This window comes from Saccoglossus kowalevskii, chromosome 6 (genome assembly GCF_978046115.1).
Source record: "Saccoglossus kowalevskii chromosome 6, keSacKowa6.1, whole genome shotgun sequence".
Classification (NCBI taxonomy): Eukaryota; Metazoa; Hemichordata; class Enteropneusta; family Harrimaniidae; genus Saccoglossus; species Saccoglossus kowalevskii.
The window spans coordinates 40626548-40648481 of NC_140646.1; the positions used below are offsets into that span (position 1 = coordinate 40626548).

The 21934-nt window shown below is 43.1% G+C and overlaps 1 protein-coding gene across 1 annotated transcript in view; it reads left to right on the top strand.

Moving 5' to 3' along the window:
• Positions 1-21934, top strand: part of LOC144360105 (sushi, von Willebrand factor type A, EGF and pentraxin domain-containing protein 1-like) — a gene marked incomplete at its 3' end in the record, with an annotated part of 87576 nt that overhangs the window by 59993 nt on the left and 5649 nt on the right. Inside the window, exons 19-22 of the mRNA XM_085500710.1 lie at positions 4221-4433; positions 6945-7058; positions 18201-18332; positions 20701-20900. Coding sequence (XP_085356836.1) covers positions 4221-4433; positions 6945-7058; positions 18201-18332; positions 20701-20900 — 659 coding nt within the window. The remainder of the gene's footprint in view (positions 1-4220; positions 4434-6944; positions 7059-18200; positions 18333-20700; positions 20901-21934) is intronic.

The following is a 21934-nucleotide window of genomic DNA, read 5'->3' on the forward strand; positions in this document are numbered from 1 at the left end:
AAACAAATATATATATATATAAACAAATAACACCGAATAAACGGCAAGGTAAAGACTATGTCTAATTATAGTAAATACGTACTGCGTGCGTGACTCGAACCGGCGCTCGCGTACGGCACCTAATCGCCTAGCTTCACGCCACTACACGTCTTCCCCTCGGCCACCGGGCATCCCCAAAAAAGGATGCTTAATAACCGAGCTTATTACGTGCAGAGAACGTGAAACCCGTCCACGCGATACGCGCCACACAGCATGGCCAGAATGCGGCAAATGCCTTCAGATCTGGCTGTAGTAGGATGGTGAAAGTAATGGTACAGCATTTTAACAGTGAATAAGTACTGAGAAATAATTTTTAAACTCATAGTTGCTGTCGACATAGGAAGTAAAGTAAGCAAATAACACCGAATAAACGGCAAGGTAAAGACTATGTCTAATTATAGTAAATACGTACTGCGTGCGTGACTCGAACCGGCGCTCGCGTACGGCACCTAATCGCCTAGCTTCACGCCACTACACGTCTTCCCCTCGGCCACCGGGCATCCCCAAAAAAGGATGCTTAATAACCGAGCTTATTACGTGCGATACGCGTGGACGGGTTTCACGTTCTCTGCACGTAATAAGCTCGGTTATTAAGCATCCTTTTTTGGGGATGCCCGGTGGCCGAGGGGAAGACGTGTAGTGGCGTGAAGCTAGGCGATTAGGTGCCGTACGCGATCGCCGGTTCGAGTCACGCACGCAGTACGTATTTACTATAATTAGACATAGTCTTTACCTTGCCGTTTATTCGGTGTTATTTGCTTACTTTACTTCCTATGTCGACAGCAACTATGAGTTTATATATATATATATATATCAATATATAGATATGTATATACATTTTATGTACAAGAAAACACCAAGTTCACTAAGTATACAAAAGATATTTTTTGTATTCTTTTTTGAATATGTTTCTCGACTGTATAGATCTAATATGAGTCGGAATTGTGTTCCATATTTTCGAGCCAATGTATTTTATAGAAAATTGACCACATTTTTTCTTAACTTTGGGGAGAGAAAGATTACGTTTGTAGTTTTGTCTTGTGTTATAATTATGTTCGATCTGCGGGAAGTAGTTGTGGAAAATTGGTGGTAATCTATCATAAATGGCATCATGCACTAAGGTTCCATTTTGTAGAGAATGTTGTTTGTAAATATCTAAAATGCCTAATTGTTTAAACAAAGGTGCTGAGGGTGTATTGTAATTTTTAAAGGCGATAATGCGAACAATGCGTTTTTGCATACGTAAAATGTTTTGCAGGTGACATTGATATGTATTTCCGGAAACCTCTAATCCATAAGAAATGTGGGGAAGAATAAATGTGTTGTATAACATTATTAATACCGTCCGTGGAACTAAGAATCTGAGCTTGAAAAATATACCTGCTAATTTACTGATTTTTTTCTTTACTAGTGATATATGATTTTTCCATGTCAGATGTTTATCCATCGTTATTCCGATGTAATTAATACTACAGGTTTCACTTAATTGGTCACCTTTAAGATTGAATTGACCCTCAGTTTTGATTTTTTTATGTGTATTGGCAATAGACATGTAATTCGTTGAGTGGAAACCCCGGAAAACACTAAACCAGTTGAAAAACACTAAACCTATTGAAAAAGACTAAACCTGTTGAAAAAGACTAAACCTGTCGTGGGTTCTGTTTCATGTTTTCGCTTTCTTTTAATCAAATATTCACTGGACGATTATGGTACACCCATAATACACCCTTTACCGCGGGTTTAGTGTTTTTATTGTCAGGTTTAGTGTTTTTCGACAGGTTTAGTGTTTTTCGACAGGTTTAGTGTTTTCCGGGGTTTCCACTCAACGCATGTAATTTGTTTTATCAGAATTGATAGTAAGTTTGTTTGCATCATACCACATTACCACCTTTTGAAATTCACAATTCAGAGCGTTTATGTTGATTTGGTTAGATTTGTTTTGAACTGTGTGAAAAATATTGGAGTCGTCAGCATATAATCTGAAGTTAAAATGGTCAGTGGATTGTGGTATGTCATTTATATATAACAAAAATAGTATGGGCCCTAGAATGGAACCTTGGGGTACTCCACATGTAATTGGCAATGTTTGGGATTTAGTGTTATAAATACAAACATACTGATTTCTTGCTGTCAGATAACTTTTAAGCCAGGACAAGGCAACCCCCCTTATACCATAAAGTTCAAGTTTTGCAATTAAGATACTGTGGTTCACTGTATCAAATGCTTTCGAAAAATCTATAAACAATCCAATTGTGGCATTACCCTCATCCATTTCAAATAGCAAATATTGAATTAAGCTAATGAGTGAAAGTTTGCAGCTATATTTTTCCCGAAAGCCATATTGGTGTTTGTACAGTATATTATATTTTTGTAAGTAATTCATCAGGCATTTATTTACATTTTTTTCTATAATTTTACTGATGATTGGTAGGATAGAGATTGGTCGAAAATTCCCCAGATTAGATGTATTACCTTTTTTATAGAATGGGATGACTCTGGCCTTTTTAAGACAGTCTGGAAACTGTCCTGTGGAAATTGATAAGTTTGTAATGTAACATAATGGCTGTAAAATTTCGCTCATAGCATGCCTTACCAGTTTTGCACTGATTCCTTCCCAACCTGCCGCTTTGTGGAGATCTAACCTGATAATTTCAGTTTGGATATCATGAACAGTTACTGGGCGTAGGAAAATTGATTGGGTAGCTCGTTCCCCTAGAAAGTTGTAGAAAATGTTATTATTGTTTGAAGTTATTTTATTGGCCAACTTTTCGCCAATTGTAACGAAAAACTCATTAAAGTCATTCGCAATATTTTCTAAATCTGTGTGTATAATTGGTATGCCATTATAATCCAGCTTGACTTCTTTTGGTATAACTAATGTAATACATAATGACAGATCTGATACATAGTAAATGGATACAAATATGACTGTCTACAAGACTACACAGGTAATGTAATACATAATGACAGATCTGATACATAGTAAATGGATACAAGTATGACTGTCTACAAGACTACACAGGTAATGTAATACATAATGACAGATCTGATACATAGTAAATGGATAATTAGTATGACTGTCTACAAGGCTACACAGGTAATGTAATACATAAAGACAGATCTGATACATAGTAAATGGATACAAATATGACTGTCTACAAGGCTACACAGGTAATGTAATACATAATGACTTATCTGATACATAGTAAATGGATACAAGTATGACTGTCTACAAGACTACACAGGTAATGTAATACATAATGACAGATCTGATACATAGTAAATGGATAATTAGTATGACTGTCTACAAGGCTACACAGGCAATGTAATACATAATGACAGATCTGATACATAGTAAATGGATACAAATATGACTGTCTACAAGGCTACACAAGTAATGTAATACATAATGACAGATCTGATACATAGTAAATGGATACAAGTATGAATGTCTACAAGACTACACAGGTAATGTAATACATAATGACAGATCTGATACATAGTAAATGGATACTAGTATGACTGTCCACAAGGCTACACAGGTAATGTAATACATAATGACAGATCTGATACATAGTAAATGGATACAAATATGACTGTCTACAAGGCTACACAAGTAATGTAATACATAATGACAGATCTGATACATAGTAAATGGATACTAGTATGACTGTCCACAAGGCTACACAGGTAATGTAATACATAATGACAGATCTGATACATAGTAAATGGATACAAGTATGAATGTCTACAAGGCTACACAAGTAATGTAATACATAATGACAGATCTGATACATAGTAAATGGATACTAGTATGACTGTCCACAAGGCTACACAGGTAATGTAATACATAATGACAGATCTGATACATAGTAAATGGATACAAGTATGACTGTCTACAAGACTACACAGGTAATGTAATACATAATGACTTATCTGAAGTTTCAAACTTGGTTAAGAAATACTTACTCTGTACTCCGTAATTAGTATCTGATTTGCTCCTGTGTGTTTGAAACACACAAGGAAGATAATAGATAATGAGTTTGGTGTGTAGCTAATTTGCATATTAATTATTTCATTTCAGCCTGTGTAAGCAAAATATTCTGAGCAGATTTTGATAAAAAAAAGAATGTTTTAAATGAAGCGATATATAATTTTGAGTATTGATTTTGTTCGTTTAGGAACTCATTGTGAAACCGACATAGATGATTGTATTGGTGAGCCTTGTGAAAATGGTGGTTCATGTATGGACAAGCTCAATGGGTATGATTGTATTTGTCCTGATGACTATGATGGTGTTAAATGTAAAATCCATATTGGTTATTGCAGTCCATCTTGTGGTGTGAATGGAGCTTGTGTAGGGACTGAATGTTGGTGCAGTGATGGATATACAGGTAAAGCCTAAGGCTCTAGTAGGTTAATAATGTACATGAATTGTTGCATATTAGCTCCTTTGTCGACTTATTGTTGAAAACCACAAGTCTGATTGCTTTGATTTTATACATATAAGTACTACATGTGAACTTCTCTCAGATTTGTTCGTTTTTGATGAATAATTTTGTCATTTTTACTGAAAAATACAAGTCTGATTACTTTGATATTATACATATAGGTACTACAGATAGATCTCTCTCAGATTTGTTCATTTTATGATGATTTCTTCAATTCTCTAATTGAAATGTTCATTGCGGAGCTGTTTATAACATGTTTGATGTGGTCTATTACACATATGGTGTATTCTACTAGCATTACATATTCTTGTGTGGCCTATTACTTGTCTGGTGTAGTCTATTACATATCTGGTGTAGTCTATTACATGTCTGGTGCGGCCTGGTGTGGCCTATTACATATCTGGGGTGGTCTATTACATGTCTGGTGTAGTCTATTACATGTATTGTGCGGTCTATTAAATGCCTGGTGCAGTTTATTACATGTCTGGTTCAGTCTAGTACATGTCTGGTTCAGTCTATTACATGTCTGGTGTAGTCTATTACATGTCTGGTGCAGTCTATTACATGTCTTGTGCGGTCTATTAAATGCCTGGTGCAGTTTATTACATGTCTGGTTCAGTCTAGTACATGTCTGGTTCAGTCTAGTACATGTCTGGTGCAGCCTATTTCATGTCTGGTGTAGTCTATTACATGTCTGGTGCAGTCTATTACATGTCTTGTGCGGTCTATTAAATGCCTGGTGCAGTTTATTACATGTCTGGTTCAGTCTAGTACATGTCTGGTTCAGTCTATTACATGTCTGGTGTAGTCTATTACATGTATTGTGCGGTCTATTACATGCCTGTGCAGTCTATAACATGTCTGGTGTAGTCTATTACATGTCTGGTGTAGTCTATTACATGTCTAGTGCAGTTTATTACATGTCTGGTTCAGTCTAGTACATGTCTGGTGTAGTCTATTACATGTCTGGTGCAGTCTATTACATGTCTGGTGCAGCCTATTTCATGTCTGGTGTAGTCTATTACATGTCTGGTGTAGTCTATTACATGTCTTGTGTGGCCTATTACATGCCTGGTGCAGTCTATTACATGTATTGTGCGGTCTATTACATGCCTGGTGCAGTCTATTACAAGTCTGGTGCAGTTTATTACATGCCTGGTTCAGTCTAGTACATGTCTGGTGTAGTCTATTACATGTCTGGTGTAGTCTATTACATGTCTGGTGTAGTCTATTACATGTCTGGTGTAGCCTATTACATGCCTGGTGCAGTCTATTACATGTCTGGTGCAGTCTATTTCATGTCTGGTGCAGTCCATTACATGCCTGGTGCAGTCTATTACATGTCTGGTGCGGTCTATTACATGCCTGGTGCAGTCTATTACATGTCTGGTTCAGTCTAGTACATGTCTGGTGCAGTTTATTACATGTCTGGTTCAGTCTATTACATGTCTGGTGCGGTCTATTACATGCCTGTGCAGTCTATAACATGCCTGGTGCAGTCTATTGCATGTCTGCTGTGGCCTATTACATGTCTGGTGCAGTTTATTACATGTCTGGTGCGGTCTATTACATGCCTGGTGCAGTCTATTACATGTCTGGTGTGGCCTATTACATGTCTGGTGCAGTCTAGTACATGTCTGGTGTAGTCTATTACATGTCTGGTGTAGTCTATTACATGTCTGGCGTAGTCTATTACATGTCTTGTGTGGCCTGTTACATGCCTGGTGCAGTCTATTACATGTCTGGTGCGGTCTATTACATGCCTGGTGCGGTCTATTACATGTCTGGTGCGGTCTATTACATGTCTGGTGCAGTCTATTACATGTCTTGTGTGGCCTATTACATGTCTGGTGCAGTCTATTACATGCCTGGTGCAGTCTATTACATGTCTGGTTCAGTCTAGTACATGTCTGGTGCAGTTTATTACATGTCTGGTTCAGTCTATTACATGCCTGGTGCAGTCTATTACATGCCTGGTGCAGTCTATTACATGTCTGGTGTGGCCTATTACATGTCTGGTGCAGTCTATTACATGTCTGGTGCAGTCTATTACATGTCTGGTGCGGTCTATTACATGTCTGGTGCGGTCTATTACATGCCTGGTGCAGTCTATTACATGTCTTGTGTGGCCTATTACATGCCTGGTGCAGCCTATTTCATGTCTGGTGCAGTCTATTACATGCCTGGTGCAGTCTATTACATGTCTGGTGTAGTCTATTACATGCCTGGTGCAGTCTATTACATGTCTGGTTCAGTCTAGTACATGTCTGGTGCAGTTTATTACATGTCTGGTTCAGTCTATTACATGTCTGGTGCGGTCTATTACATGCCTGGTGCAGTCTATTACATGCCTGGTGCAGTCTATTACATGTCCGGTGCAGTCTATTACATGTCTGGTTCAGTCTATTACATATCTGGTGTGATCCATTACATGTTTGGTATTGTTTATTACAGGTCCAGGGTGTGAACATAATATCGATGAATGCTTATCAAATCCTTGTTACAATGGTGGAACTTGTCTTGATGAAATAAATAAGTTTTCATGTGACTGTGCTCCTGGTTATATTGGTTAGTATCAAAATATAGTCATTAATTGTATGGTAAGCCTTAGTGTGGTCATACCAAGTGTGCAGTGTGGACATACCAAGTGTGCAGTGTGGACATACCAAGTGTATAGTGTGGTCATACCAAGTGTATAGTGTGGTCATACCAAGTGTATAGTGTGGTCATACCAAGTGTATAGTGTGGTCATACCAAGTGTTATAGTGTGGTCATACCAAGTGTATAGTGTGGTCATACCAAGTGTATAGTGTGGTCATACCAAGTGTATAGTGTGGTCATACCAAGTGTGCAGTGTGGTCATACCAAGTGTGTAGTGTGGTCATATCAAGTGTATAGTGTGGTCATATCAAGTGTATAGTGTGGTCATACCAAGTGTATAGTGTGGTCATACAAAAGTATACATCGTGGTCATACCAAGTGTGCATTGTGGTTGTGCCAAGTGTGTAGTGCGGTCATGCCAAATGTGTAGTGTGGTCATACCAAGTGTGCAGTGTGGTCATACCAAGTGTATAGTGTGGTCATACCAAGTGTATAGTGTGGTCATACCAAGTGTATAGTGTGGTCATACAAAGTGTATAGTGTGGTCATACCAAGTGTATAGTGTGGTCATACCAAGTGTATAGTGTGGTCATACCAAGTGTATAGTGTGGTCATACCAAGTATACATCGTGGTCATACCAAGTATACATCGTGGTCATACCAAGTGTGTAGTGTGGTCTTGCCAAGTGTGTAGTGTGGTCTTGTCAAGTGTGCAGTGTGGTCTTGCCAAGTGTGCAGTGTGGTCATACCAAGTGTGCAGTGTGGTCTTGCCAAGTGTGCAGTGTGGTCATACCAAGTGAGCAGTGTGGTCATGCCAAGTGTGCAGTGTGGTCATGCCAAGTATGCAGTGTGGTCATACCAAGTGTGCATGGTGGTCATAGCAAGTGTGCAGGGTGGTCATACCAAGTGTGCAGGGTGGTCATACCAAGTGTGCAGTGTGGTCATGCCAAGTGTGCAAGGTGGTTCATACCAAGTGTTCAGTGTGGTCATACCAAATGTTCAGTGTGGTCATACCAAGTGTTCAGTGTGGTCATACCAAGTGTTCAGTGTGGTCATACCAAGTGTGCAGGGTGGTTCATACCAAGTGTTCAGTGTGGTCATACCAAGTGTGCAGGGTGGTTCATACCAAGTGTTCAGTGTGGTCATGCCAAGTGTGCAGAGTGGTCATACCAAGTATACAGGGTGGTCATACCAATTATGCAGGGTGGTCATGCCAAGTGTTCAGTGTGGTCATGCCAAGTGAGCAGTGTGGTCATGCCAAGTGTGCTGTGTGGTCATGCCAAGTGTGCAGGGTGGTCATGCCAAGTGTTCAGTGTGGTCATGACAAGTGAGCAGTGTGGTCATGCCAAGTGTGCTGTGTGGTCATGCCAAGTGTGCAGTGTGGTCATACCAAGTGTGCAGTGTGGTCATACCAAGTGTGCAGGGTGGTCATACCAAGTGTGCAGTGTGGTCATGCCAAGTGTGCAGTGTGGTCATACCATGTGTGCAGGGTGGTCATACCAAGTGTGCAGTGTGGTCATACCAAGTGTGCAGGGTGGTTCATACCAAGTATGCAGGGTGGTCATACCAAGTGTGCAGGGTGGTCATGCCAAGTGTTCAGTGTGGTCATGCCAAATGAGCAGTGTGGTCATGCCAAGTGTGCAGTGTGGTCATGCCAAGTGTGCAGTGTGGTCATACCAAGTGTGCAGGGTGGTTCATACCAAGTGTTCAGTGTGGTCATACCAAGTGTTCAGTGTGGTCATACCAAGTGTTCAGTGTGGTCATACCAAGTGTGCAGGGTGGTTCATACCAAGTGTTCAGTGTGGTCATACCAAGTGTGCAGTATGGTCTTGCCAAGTGTGCAGGGTGGTCATAGCAAGTGTGCAGGGTGGTCATACCAAGTGTGCAGTGTGGTCATACCAAGTGTGCAGGGTGGTCATACCAAGTGTGCAGGGTGGTAATACCAAGTGTGCAGTGTGGTCATGCCAAGTGTGCAGTATGGTCATACCAAGTGTGCAAGGTGGTTCATACCAAGTGTGCAGTGTGGTCATGCCAAGTGTGCAGGATGGTCATAGCAAGTGTGTAGTGTGGTCATACCAAGTGTGCAGTGTGGTCATGCCAAGTGTGCAAGGTAGTCATTCCAAGTATACAGTGTGGTCATACCAAGTGTGCAGTGTGGTCATGCCAAGTGTGCAGGATGGTCATAGCAAGTGTGCAGGGTGGTCATACCAAGTGTGCAGTGTGGTCATACCAAGTGTGCAGTGTGGTCATCCCAAGTGTGCAGTGTGGTCATGCCAAGTGTGCAGTATGGTCATGCCAAGTGTGCAGTGTGGCCATACCAAGTGTGCAGTGTGGTCATGCCAAGTGTGCAGGGTGGTCATGCCAAGTGTCCAGTGTGGTCATGCCAAGTGTGCAGTGTGGTTATACCAAGTGTGCAGTGTGGTCATATCCAAGTGTGCAGTGTGGTCATACCAAGTGTGCAGTGTGGTCATGCCAAGTGTGCAGTGTGGTCATACCAAGTGTGCAGTGTGGTCATACCAAGTGTGCAGGGTGGTCATACCAAGTGTGCAGTGTGGTCATACCAAGTGTGCAGTGTGGTCATGCCAAGTGTGCAGTGTGGTCATACCAAGTGTGCAGTGTGGTTATACCAAGTGTGCAGTGTGGTCATATCCAAGTGTGCAGTGTGGTCATACCAAGTGTGCAGTGTGGTCATGCCAAGTGTGCAGTGTGGTCATACCAAGTGTGCAGTGTGGTCATACCAAGTGTGCAGGGTGGTCATACCAAGTGTGCAGTGTGGTCATGCCAAGTGTGCAGTGTGGTCATACCAAGTGTGTAGTGTGGTCATACCAAGTGTGCAGTGTGGTCATGCCAAGTGTGCAAGGTAGTCATTCCAAGTATACAGTGTGGTCATACCAAGTGTGCAGTGTGGTCATGCCAAGTGTGCTGTGTGGTCATGCCAAGTGTGCAGGGTGGTCATGCCAAGTGTTCAGTGTGGTCATGCCAAGTGTGCAGTGTGGTCATACCAAGTGTGCAGTGTGGTCATACCAAGTGTGCAGGGTGGTCATACCAAGTGTGCAGTGTGGTCATGCCAAGTGTGCAGTGTGGTCATACCAAGTGTACAGGGTGGTCATACCAAGTGTGCAGTGTGGTCATACCAAGTGTGCAGGGTGGTTCATACCAAGTATGCAGGGTGGTCATACCAAGTGTGCAGGGTGGTCATGCCAAGTGTTCAGTGTGGTCATGCCAAGTGTTCAGTGTGGTCATACCAAGTGTGCAGGGTGGTTCATACCAAGTGTTCAGTGTGGTCATACCAAGTGTACAGTATGGTCTTGCCAAGTGTGCAGTGTGGTCATACCAAGTGTGCAGTGTGGTCATACCAAGTGTTCAGTGTGGTCATACCAAGTGTTCAGTGTGGTCATACCAAGTGTTCAGTGTGGTCATACCAAGTGTGCAGGGTGGTTCATACCAAGTGTTCAGTGTGGTCATGCCAAGTGTGCAGGGTGGTCATACCAAGTATGCAGGGTGGTCATACCAAGTATGCAGGGTGGTCATACCAAGTGTGCAGGGTGGTCGTGCCAAGTGTTCAGTGCGGTCATGCCAAGTAATCAGTGTGGTCATGCCAAGTGTGCAGTGTGGTCATGCCAAGTGTGCAGTGTGGTCATACCAAGTGTGAAGGGTGGTTCATACCAAGCGTGCAGAGTGGTCATGCCAAGTGTTTAGTGTGGTCATGCCAAGTGAGCAGTGTGGTCATGCCAAGTGTGCAGTGTGGTCATGCCAAGTATGCAGTGTGGTCATACCAAGTGTGCAGGGTGGTCATAGCAAGTGTGCAGGGTGGTCATACCAAGTGTGCAGTGTGGTCATACCAAGTGTGCAGGGTGGTCATACCAAGTGTGCAGGGTGGTAATACCAAGTGTGCAGTGTGGTCATGCCAAGTGTGCAGTATGGTCATACCAAGTGTGCAAGGTGGTTCATACCAAGTGTGCAGTGTGGTCATGCCAAGTGTGCAGGATGGTCATAGCAAGTGTGTAGTGTGGTCATACCAAGTGTGCAGTGTGGTCATGCCAAGTGTGCAAGGTAGTCATTCCAAGTATACAGTGTGGTCATACCAAGTGTGCAGTGTGGTCATGCCAAGTGTGCAGGATGGTCATAGCAAGTGTGCAGGGTGGTCATACCAAGTGTGCAGTGTGGTCATACCAAGTGTGCAGTGTGGTCATCCCAAGTGTGCAGTGTGGTCATGCCAAGTGTGCAGTATGGTCATGCCAAGTGTGCAGTGTGGCCATACCAAGTGTGCAGTGTGGTCATGCCAAGTGTGCAGGGTGGTCATGCCAAGTGTGCAGTGTGGTCATGCCAAGTGTGCAGTGTGGTTATACCAAGTGTGCAGTGTGGTCATATCCAAGTGTGCAGTGTGGTCATACCAAGTGTGCAGTGTGGTCATGCCAAGTGTGCAGTGTGGTCATACCAAGTGTGCAGTGTGGTCATGCCAAGTGTGCAGTGTGGTCATACCAAGTGTGCAGTGTGGTCATGCCAAGTGTGCAGTGTGGTCATACCAAGTGTGCAGTGTGGTCATGCCAAGTGTGCAGTATGACCACCTGTGCAGGGTGGTAATACCAAGTGTGCAGTGTGGTCATGCCAAGTGTGCATTGTGGTTGTGCCAAGTGTGTAGTGTGGTCATGCCAAATGTGTAGTGTGGTCATACCAAGTGTGCAGTGTGGTCATGCCAAGTGTGCAGTATGACCACGTGTGCAGGGTGGTCATACCAAGTGTGCAGTGTGGTCATACCAAGTGTGCATTGTGGTTGTGCCAAGTGTGTAGTGTGGTCATGCCAAATGTATAGTGTGGTCATACCAAGTGTGTAGTGTGGTCATATCAAGTGTATAGTGTGGTCATACCAAGTGTATAGTGTGGTCATACCAAGTATACATCGTGGTCATACCAAGTGTGCATTGTGGTCATACCAAGTGTGTAGTGTTGTCATACCAAGTGTGTAGTGTGGTCATACCAAGTGCATAGTGTGGCCATACCAAGTGTGCAGTGTGGTCATACCAATTGTTCCGTGTGGTCATACCAAGTGTATAGTGTGGTCATACCAAGTGTGTAGTGTGGTCATATCAAGTGTATAGTGTGGTCATACCAAGTGTATAGTGTGGTCATACCAAGTATACATCGTGGTCATACCAAGTGTGCATTGTGGTTGTGCCAAGTGTGTAGTGCGGTCATGCCAAATGTGTAGTGTGGTCATACCAAGTGTGCAGTGTGGTCATACCAAGTGTGTAGTGTGGTCATATCAAGTGTATAGTGTGGTCATACCAAGTGTATAGTGTGGTCATACCAAGTATACATCGTGGTCATACCAAGTGTGCATTGTGGTCATACCAAGTGTGTAGTGTTGTCATACCAAGTGTGTAGTGTGGTCATACCAAGTGCATAGTGTGGCCATACCAAGTGTGCAGTGTGGTCATACCAATTGTTCCGTGTGGTCATACCAAGTGTATAGTGTGGTCATACCAAGTGTGTAGTGTGGTCATATCAAGTGTATAGTGTGGTCATACCAAGTGTATAGTGTGGTCATACCAAGTATACATCGTGGTCATACCAAGTGTGCATTGTGGTTGTGCCAAGTGTGTAGTGCGGTCATGCCAAATGTGTAGTGTGGTCATACCAAGTGTGCAGTGTGGTCATACCAAGTGTATAGTGTGGTCATACCAAGTGTATAGTGTGGTCATACCAAGTGTATAGTGTGGTCATACCTAGTGTATAGTGTGGTCATACCAAGTATACATCGTGGTCATACCAAGTATACATCGTGGTCATACCAAGTGTGTAGTGTGGTCTTGCCAAGTGTGTAGTGTGGTCTTGTCAAGTGTGCAGTGTGGTCTTGCCAAGTGTGCAGTGTGGTCATACCAAGTGTGCAGTGTGGTTGTGCCAAGTGTGTAGTGTGGTCATACCAAGTGTGCAGTGTGGTCATACCAAGTGCGCAGTGTGGTCATACCAAGTGTGCAGGGTGGTTCATACCAAGTGTTCAGTGTGGTCATACCAAATGTGCAGGGTGGTTCATACCAAGTGTTCAGTGTGGTCATACCAATTATGCAGGGTGGTCATACCAAGTGTGCAGGGTGGTCATGCCAAGTGTTCAGTGTGGTCATGCCAAGTGAGCAGTGTGGTCATGCCAAGTGTGCAGTATGGTCATGCCAAGTATGCAGTGTGGTCATGCCAAGTGTGCAGGGTGGTCATGCCAAGTGTTCAGTGTGGTCATACCAAGTGTGCAGTGTGGTCATGCCAAGTGTGCAAGGTAGTCATGCCAAGTATGCAGTGTGGTCATACCAAGTGTGCAGTGTGGTCATACCAAGTGTGCAGGGTGGTCATACCAAGTGTGCAGTGTGGTCATGCCAAGTGTGCAGTGTGGTCATACCAAATGTGCAGGGTGGTCATACCAAGTGTGCAGTGTGGTCATGCCAAGTGTGCAAGGTAGTCATGCCAAGTATGCAGTGTGGTCATACCAAGTGTGCAGGGTGGTCATGCCAAGTGTGTAGTGTGGTCATACCAAGTGTGCAGTGTGGTCATACCAAGTGCGCAGTGTGGTCATACCAAGTGTGCAGGGTGGTTCATACCAAGTGTTCAGTGTGGTCATACCAAGTGTTCAGTGTGGTCATACCAAGTGTGCAGGGTGGTTCATACCAAGTGTTCAGTGTGGTCATGCCAAGTGTGCAGAGTGGTCATACCAAGTATGCAGGGTGGTCATACCAATTATGCAGGGTGGTCATACCAAGTGTGCAGGGTGGTCATGCCAAGTGTTCAGTGTGGTCATGCCAAGTGAGCAGTGTGGTCATGCCAAGTGTGCTGTGTGGTCATGCCAAGTGTGCAGGGTGGTCATGCCAAGTGTTCAGTGTGGTCATGCCAAGTGAGCAGTGTGGTCATGCCAAGTGTGCTGTGTGGTCATGCCAAGTGTGCAGTGTGGTCATACCAAGTGTGCAGTGTGGTCATACCAAGTGTGCAGGGTGGTCATACCAAGTGTAGAGTGTGGTCATGCCAAGTGTGCAGTGTGGTCATACCAAGTGTGCAGGGTGGTCATACCAAGTGTGCAGTGTGGTCATACCAAGTGTGCAGGGTGGTTCATACCAAGTATGCATGGTGGTCATACCAAGTGTGCAGGGTGGTCATGCCATGTGTTCAGTGTGGTCATGCCAAATGAGCAGTGTGGTCATGCCAAGTGTGCAGTGTGGTCATGGCAAGTGTGCAGTGTGGTCATACCAAGTGTGCAGGGTGGTTCATACCAAGTGTTCAGTGTGGTCATGCCAAGTGTGCAGGGTGGTCATACCAAGTGTGCAGAGTGGTCATGCCAAGTGTTTAGTGTGGTCATGCCAAGTGAGCAGTTTGGTAATGCCAAGTATGCAGTGTGGTCATACCAAGTGTGCAGGGTGGTCATAGCAAGTGTGCAGGGTGGTCATACCAAGTGTGCAGGGTGGTCATACCAAGTGTGCAGTGTGGTCATGCCAAGTGTACAGTATGGTCATACCAAGTGTGCAAGGTAGTCATGCCAAGTATGCAGTGTGGTCATGCCAAGTGTGCAGTATGGTCATGCCAAGTATGCAGTGTGGTCATGCCAAGTGTGCAGTATGGTCATGCCAAGTGTGTAGTGTGGTCATACCAAGTGTGCAGTGTGGTCATGCCAAGTGTGCAAGGTAGTCATGCCAAGTATGCAGTGTGGTCATACCAAGTGTGCAGGGTGGTTCATACCAAGTGTGCAGTGTGGTCATGCCAAGTGTGCAGTGTGGTCATACCAAGTGTGCAGGGTGGTTCATACCAAGTGTGCAGTGTGGTCATGCCAAGTGTGCAGTGTGGTCATACCAAGTGTGCAGGATGGTCATAGCAAGTGTGCAGGGTGGTCATACCAAGTGTGCAGTGTGGTCATACCAAGTGTGCTGTGCGGTCATGCCAAATGTGTAGTGTGGTCATACCAAGTGTGCAGTGCGGTCATGCCAAATTTGTAGTGTGGTCATACCAAGTGTGCAGTATGGTCTTGCCAAGTGTGCAGTGTGGTCATACCAAGTGTGCAGTGTGGTCATACCAAGTGTTCAGTGTGGTCATACCAAGTGTTCAGTGTGGTCATACCAAGTGTTCAGTGTGGTCATACCAAGTGTGCAGGGTGGTCATACCAAGTATGCAGGGTAGTCATACCAAGTATGCAGGGTGGTCATACCAAGTGTGCAGGGTGGTCGTGCCAAGTGTTCAGTGTGGTCATGCCAAGTGATCAGTGTGGCCATGCCAAGTGTGCAGTGTGGTCATGCCAAGTGTGCAGTGTGGTCATACCAAGTGTGCAGGATAGTCATAGCAAGTGTGCAGGGTGGTCATACCAAGTGTGCAGTGTGGTCATACCAAGTGTGCTGTGCGGTCATGCCAAATGTGTAGTGTGGTCATACCAAGTGTGCAGTGCGGTCATGCCAAATGTGTAGTGTGGTCATACCAAGTGTGCAGTATGGTCTTGCCAAGTGTGCAGTGTGGTCATACCAAGTGTGCAGTGTGGTCATACCAAGTGTTCATTGTGGTCATACCAAGTGTTCAGTGTGGTCATACCAAGTGTTCAGTGTGGTCATACCAAGTGTGCAGGGTGGTTCATACCAAGTGTTCAGTGTGGTCATGCCAAGTGTGCAGGGCGGTCATACCAAGTATGCAGGGTGGTCATACCAAGTATGCAGGGTGGTCATACCAAGTGTGCAGGGTGGTCGTGCCAAGTGTTCAGTGTGGTCATGCCAAGTGATCAGTGTGGTCATGCCAAGTGTGCAGTGTGGTCATGCCAAGTGTGCAGTGTGATCATACCAAGTGTGCAGGGTGGTTCATACCAAGTGTGCAGAGTGGTCATGCCAAGTGTTTAGTGTGGTCATGCCAAGTGAGCAGTGTGGTCATGCCAAGTGTGCAGTGTGGTCATGCCAAGTATGCAGTGTGGTCATACCAAGTGTGCAGGGTGGTCATAGCAAGTGTGCAGGGTGGTCATACCAAGTGTGCAGTGTGGTCATACCAAGTGTGCAGGGTGGTCATACCAAGTGTGCAGGGTGGTAATACCAAGTGTGCAGTGTGGTCATGCCAAGTGTGCAGGGTGGTCATACCAAGTGTGCAGTGTGGTCATACCAAGTGTATAGTGTGGTCATACCAAGTGTGCAGTGTGGTCATACCAAGTGTTCATTGTGGTCATACCAAGTGTTCAGTGTGGTCATACCAAGTGTTCAGTGTGGTCATACCAAGTGTGCAGGGTGGTTCATACCAAGTGTTCAGTGTGGTCATGCCAAGTGTGCAGGGTGGTCATACCAAGTATGCAGGGTGGTCATACCAAGTATGCAGGGTGGTCATACCAAGTGTGCAGGGTGGTCGTGCCAAGTGTTCAGTGTGGTCATGCCAAGTGATCAGTGTGGTCATGCCAAGTGTGCAGTGTGGTCATGCCAAGTGTGCAGTGTGGTCATACCAAGTGTGCAGAGTGGTTCATACCAATTGTGCAGAGTGGTCATGCCAAGTGTTTAGTGTGGTCATGCCAAGTGAGCAGTGTGGTCATGCCAAGTGTGCAGTGTGGTCATGCCAAGTATGCAGTGTGGTCATACCAAGTGTGCAGGGTGGTCATAGCAAGTGTGCAGGGTGGTCATACCAAGTGTGCAGTGTGGTCATACCAAGTGTGCAGGGTGGTCATACCAAGTGTGCAGGGTGGTAATACCAAGTGTGCAGTGTGGTCATGCCAAGTGTGCAGGGTGGTCATACCAAGTGTGCAGTGTGGTCATACCAAGTGTATAGTGTGGTCATGCCAAGTGTGCAGTATGGTCATACCAAGTGTGCAAGGTGGTTCATACCAAGTGTGCAGTGTGGTCATGCCAAGTGTGCAGGATGGTCATAGCAAGTGTGTAGTGTGGTCATACCAAGTGTGCAGTGTGGTCATGCCAAGTGTGCAAGGTAGTCATGCCAAGTATACAGTGTGGTCATACCAAGTGTGCAGTGTGGTCATGCCAAGTGTGCAGGATGGTCATAGCATGTGTGCAGTGTGGTCATACCAAGTGTGCAGTGTGGTCATACCAAGTGTGCAGTGTGGTCATCCCAAGTGTGCAGTGTGGTCATGCCAAGTGTGCAGTGTGGTCATACCAAGTGTGCAGTGTGGTCATCCCAAGTGTGCAGTGTGGTCATACCAAGTGTGCAGTGTGGTCATACCAAGTGTGCAGTGTGGTCATGCCAAGTGTGCAGGATGGTCATAGCAAGTGTGCAGTGTGGTCATACCAAGTGTGCAGTGTGGTCATACCAAGTGTGCAGTGTGGTCATCCCAAGTGTGCAGTGTGGTCATGCCAAGTGTGCAGTGTGGTCATGCCAAGTGTGCAGTGTGGCCATACCAAGTGTGCAGTGTGGTCATGCCAAGTGTGCAGTGTGGTCATGCCAAGTGTGCAGTGTGGTCATGCCAAGTGTGCAGTGTGGTCATACCAAGTGTGCAGTGTGGTCATATCCAAGTGTGCAGTGTGGTCATGCCAAGTGTGCAGTGTGGTCATGCCAAGTGTGCAGTGTGGTCATACCAAGTGTGCAGTGTGGTCATGCCAAGTGTGCAGTGTGGTCATACCAAGTGTGCAGTGTGGTCATGCCAAGTGTGCAGTGTGGTCATACCAAGTGTGCAGTGTGGTCATGCCAAGTGTGCAGTGTGGTCATACCAAGTGTGCAGTGTGGTCATGCCAAGTGTGCAGTATGACCACGTGTGCAGGGTGGTCATACCAAGTGTGCAGTGTGGTCATACCAAGTGTGCAGGGTGGTTGTGCCAAGTGTGTAGTGTGGTCATGCCAAATGTGTAGTGTGGTCATACCAAGTGTGCAGTGTGGTCATGCCAAGTGTGCTCTGTCTGGTTGACACGTGGAACGTGCATTTTGGAACGTGCTTTGTACGTATGTACCAAATTTGGAACATGGTTCGTAGGTATGTATCAAATTTGGAACATGGCTCAAACATATGTGTGTGCATGCATTATAGTACTACGTACAGTGTGTGCATTGTGGTACATATGTATCAAGTGTGCAGTACTTGAAATGTCAATTAATATATCTTAATACTTTGGGAGGGTGCATGTCACTTTACTAAATATGCATAACTATTCAACTACAGATAATCTTAATTTTGTAGGTTCCCGTTGTACTGAGGACATTAATGAATGTGAAAACCATGAGTGTGTAAATTTTGTTAAATGTCAGGATGAAATAAACGACTACCGGTGTATATGTAAGCCATCCTATACAGGCACATATTGTGAAACACGTGAGTATTTGATTGTCTTTAATTTCTGAAACTAAATACTAAATTGTTTATCTGAAGAAAAAAATAACAGTTTGAATGGATTATATTTTTGGGTTGCCGACTGAGGTGGTCATTTATAGATGGCTTTTATGCAATGAAGTCTGGGATTGACAACTGATGTGGTCATCCATAGATGGTTTTTATGCAATGAAGTCTGGGATTGACAACTGAGGTGGTCATTTATAGATGGTTTTTATGCAATGAAGTCTGGGATTGACAACTGAGGTGGCCATTTATAGATGGCTTTTATGCAATGAAGTCTGGGATTGACAACTGAGATGGTCATTTATAGATGGTTTTTATGCAATGAAGTCTGGGATTGACAACTGAGGTGGTCATTTATAGATGGTTTTTATGCAATGAAGTCTGGGATTGACAACTGAGGTGGTCATTTATAGATGGCTTTTATGCAATGAAGTCTGGGATTGACAACTGAGATGGTCATTTATAGATGGTTTTTATGCAATGAAGTCTGGGATTGACAACTGAGGTGGTCATTTATAGATGGCTTTTATGCAATGAAGTCTGGGATTGACAACTGAGATGGTCATTTATAGATGGTTTTTATGCAATGAAGTCTGTGTATGCCAACTGAGGTGGTCATTTATAGATGGTTTTTATTCAAAGAAGTCTGGGATTGACAACTGAGGTGGTCATTTATAGATGGTTTTTATGCAATGAAGTCTGTGTATGCCAACTGAGGTGGTCATTTATAGATGGTTTTTATTCAAAGAAGTCTGGGATTGACAACTGAGATGGTCATCCATAGATGGCTTTTATGCAATGAAGTCTGTGTATGCCAACTGAGGTAGTCATTTATAGACGGTTTTTATTCAAAGAAGTCTGGGATTGACAACTGAGGTGGTCATTTATAGATGGTTTTTATGCAATGAAGTCTGTGTATGCCAACTGAGGTGGTCATTTATAGATGGTTTTTATTCAAAGAAGTCTGGGATTGACAACTGAGATGGTCATCCATAGATGGCTTTTATGCAATGAAGTCTGTGTATGCCAACTGAGGTAGTCATTTATAGACGGTTTTTATTCAAAGAAGTCTGGGATTGACAACTGAGATGGTCATTTATAGATGGTTTTTATGCAATGAAGTCTGTGTATGCCAACTGATGTTGTCATTTATAGATGGCTTTTATGCAATGAAGTCTGGGATTGAAAACTGATGTGGTCATCCATAGATGGCTTTTATGCAATGAAGTCTGGGATTGACAACTGAGGTGGTCATCCATAGATGGCTTTTATGCAATGAAGTCTGGGATTGACAACTGAGGTGGTTATCCATAGATGGCTTTTATGCAATGAAGTCTGGGATTGACAACTGAGGTGGTTATTTATAGATGGTTTTTATGCAATGAAGTCTGTGTATGCCAACTGATGTTGTCATTTATAGATGGCTTTTATGCAATGAAGTCTGGGATTGAAAACTGATGTGGTCATTTATAGATGGCTTTTATGCAATGAAGTCTAGGATTGACAACTGATGTGGTCATTTATAGATGGTTTTCATGCAATGAAATATGTGTATGCCAACTGATGTGGTCATTTATAGATGGCTTTTATGCAATGAAGTCTGTGTATGCCAACTGAGGTGGTCATTTATAGATAGCTTTTATGCAATGATGTCTAGGATTGACAACTGAGATGGTCATTTATAGATGGTTTTTATGCAATGAAATATGTGTATGCCAACTGATGTGGTCATTTATAGATAGCTTTTATGCAATGAAATATGTGTATGCCAATTGATGTGGTCATCCATAGATGGCTTTTATGCAATGAAGTCTGGGATTGACAACTGATGTGGTCATTTATAGATAGCTTTTATGCAATGAAGTCTAGGATTGACAACTGATGTGGTCATTTATAGATGGTTTTTATGCAATGAAATATGTGTATGACAACTGATGTGGTCATTTATAGATGGCTTTTATGCAATGAAGTCTAGGATTGACAACTGAGATGGTCATTTATAGATGGTTTTTATGCAATGAAGTCTAGGATTGACAACTGATGTGGTCATTTATAGATGGCTTTTATGCAATGAAATATGTGTATGCCAACTGATGTGGTCATTTATAGATGGCTTTTATGCAATGACGTCTGGGCTTTTATTTTGTTCAATCATTTTCACTGACTATACGTGTATTGATACCCACTTTTAACCTGGTTCTGAGTGGTGCAAATAGACAAATGAGAACACTCTTTTACTTGCTAAAGATCTAAATTTTTGGTGTGCAAAGACCAATTTTGTAGTAGTACTTGTGTGCATCAGCTGTTCTTGTTGTGAATATGTTTTTCTATTCAAATTTAATAGGCCTGTCATTGGACTATGACTTGATATTTAGTGGAGATACTGCTGATTATGGTGAAGCATTGGATATTCCTAAGTTATCTTCATTTACAATGTGTGTATGGTTAGAAACACAGGATGCTAATCACCAAGGAACAATATTCTCTTATACCGTAGCTGATCAGTCAAATACGCTTGCTGTTTATGATTACAAAAATGTGAAGGTATTAATGAATTATTTCATGTTTATCATTTGCATACTAGTGAATTGTGGTTTTATCAGAGAAATATTTAATGAATTTGCACAAATTGCAGGTAATATGTAGTATTTGATTAATCCCTGTTTAAATGTAGCCTGAAATAGGTATAAAGGGGTTTGGTTTAGACTGGGTTTGGTTGAATTGATTTGGTTTATTGAAGGGTTTGGTTTCAGATAGTGCACTTACATAAATTAATTGGTGTTTCTATAGTCCAAAAAAAATATATGCGCTTCTATTCAAGTTGGAAATAGACTTGTATTTGGTTTAGACATTTCAAGCATTGGGGTTCACTTTAGGCAATATTCAGTTAAGACTATTCAGTTTTGACAGGGTTTCTATAGACAGGTTTCAGTTTAGACAGTTTTGACTGGGTTTAGTTTAGACTATTCAGCTTAGACAGGGTCAGGTTTAGATAATTTGGTTTAGACAGGGTTAGATAATTTGGTTTAGACAGGGTTCAGTTTAGATAATTTAGTTTAGACAGGGTTCAGTTTAGATAATTTGGTTTAAACAGGGTTTAGTTTAGATAATTTAGTTTAGACAGGGTTTAGTTTAGATAATTTAGTTTAGACAGGGTTTAGTTTAGATAATTTGGTTTAGACAGGGTTCAGTTTAGATAATTTAGATTAGACAGGGTTCAGTTTAGATAATTTGGTTTAGACAGGGTTCAGTTTAGATAATTTAGTTTAGACAGGGTTCAGTTTAGATAATTTGGTTTAAACAGGGTTTAGTTTAGATAATTTAGTTTAGACAGGGTTTAGTTTAGATAATTTAGTTTAGACAGGGTTTAGTTTAGATAATTTGGTTTAGACAGGGTTCAGTTTAGATAATTTAGTTTAGACAGGGTTTAGTTTAGATAATTTAGTTTAGACAGGGTTCAGTTTAGATAATTTGGTTTAAACAGGGTTTAGTTTAGATAATTTGGTTTAGACAGGGTTAGATAATTTGGTTTAGACAGGGTTCAGTTTAGATAATTTAGTTTAGACAGGGTTCAGTTT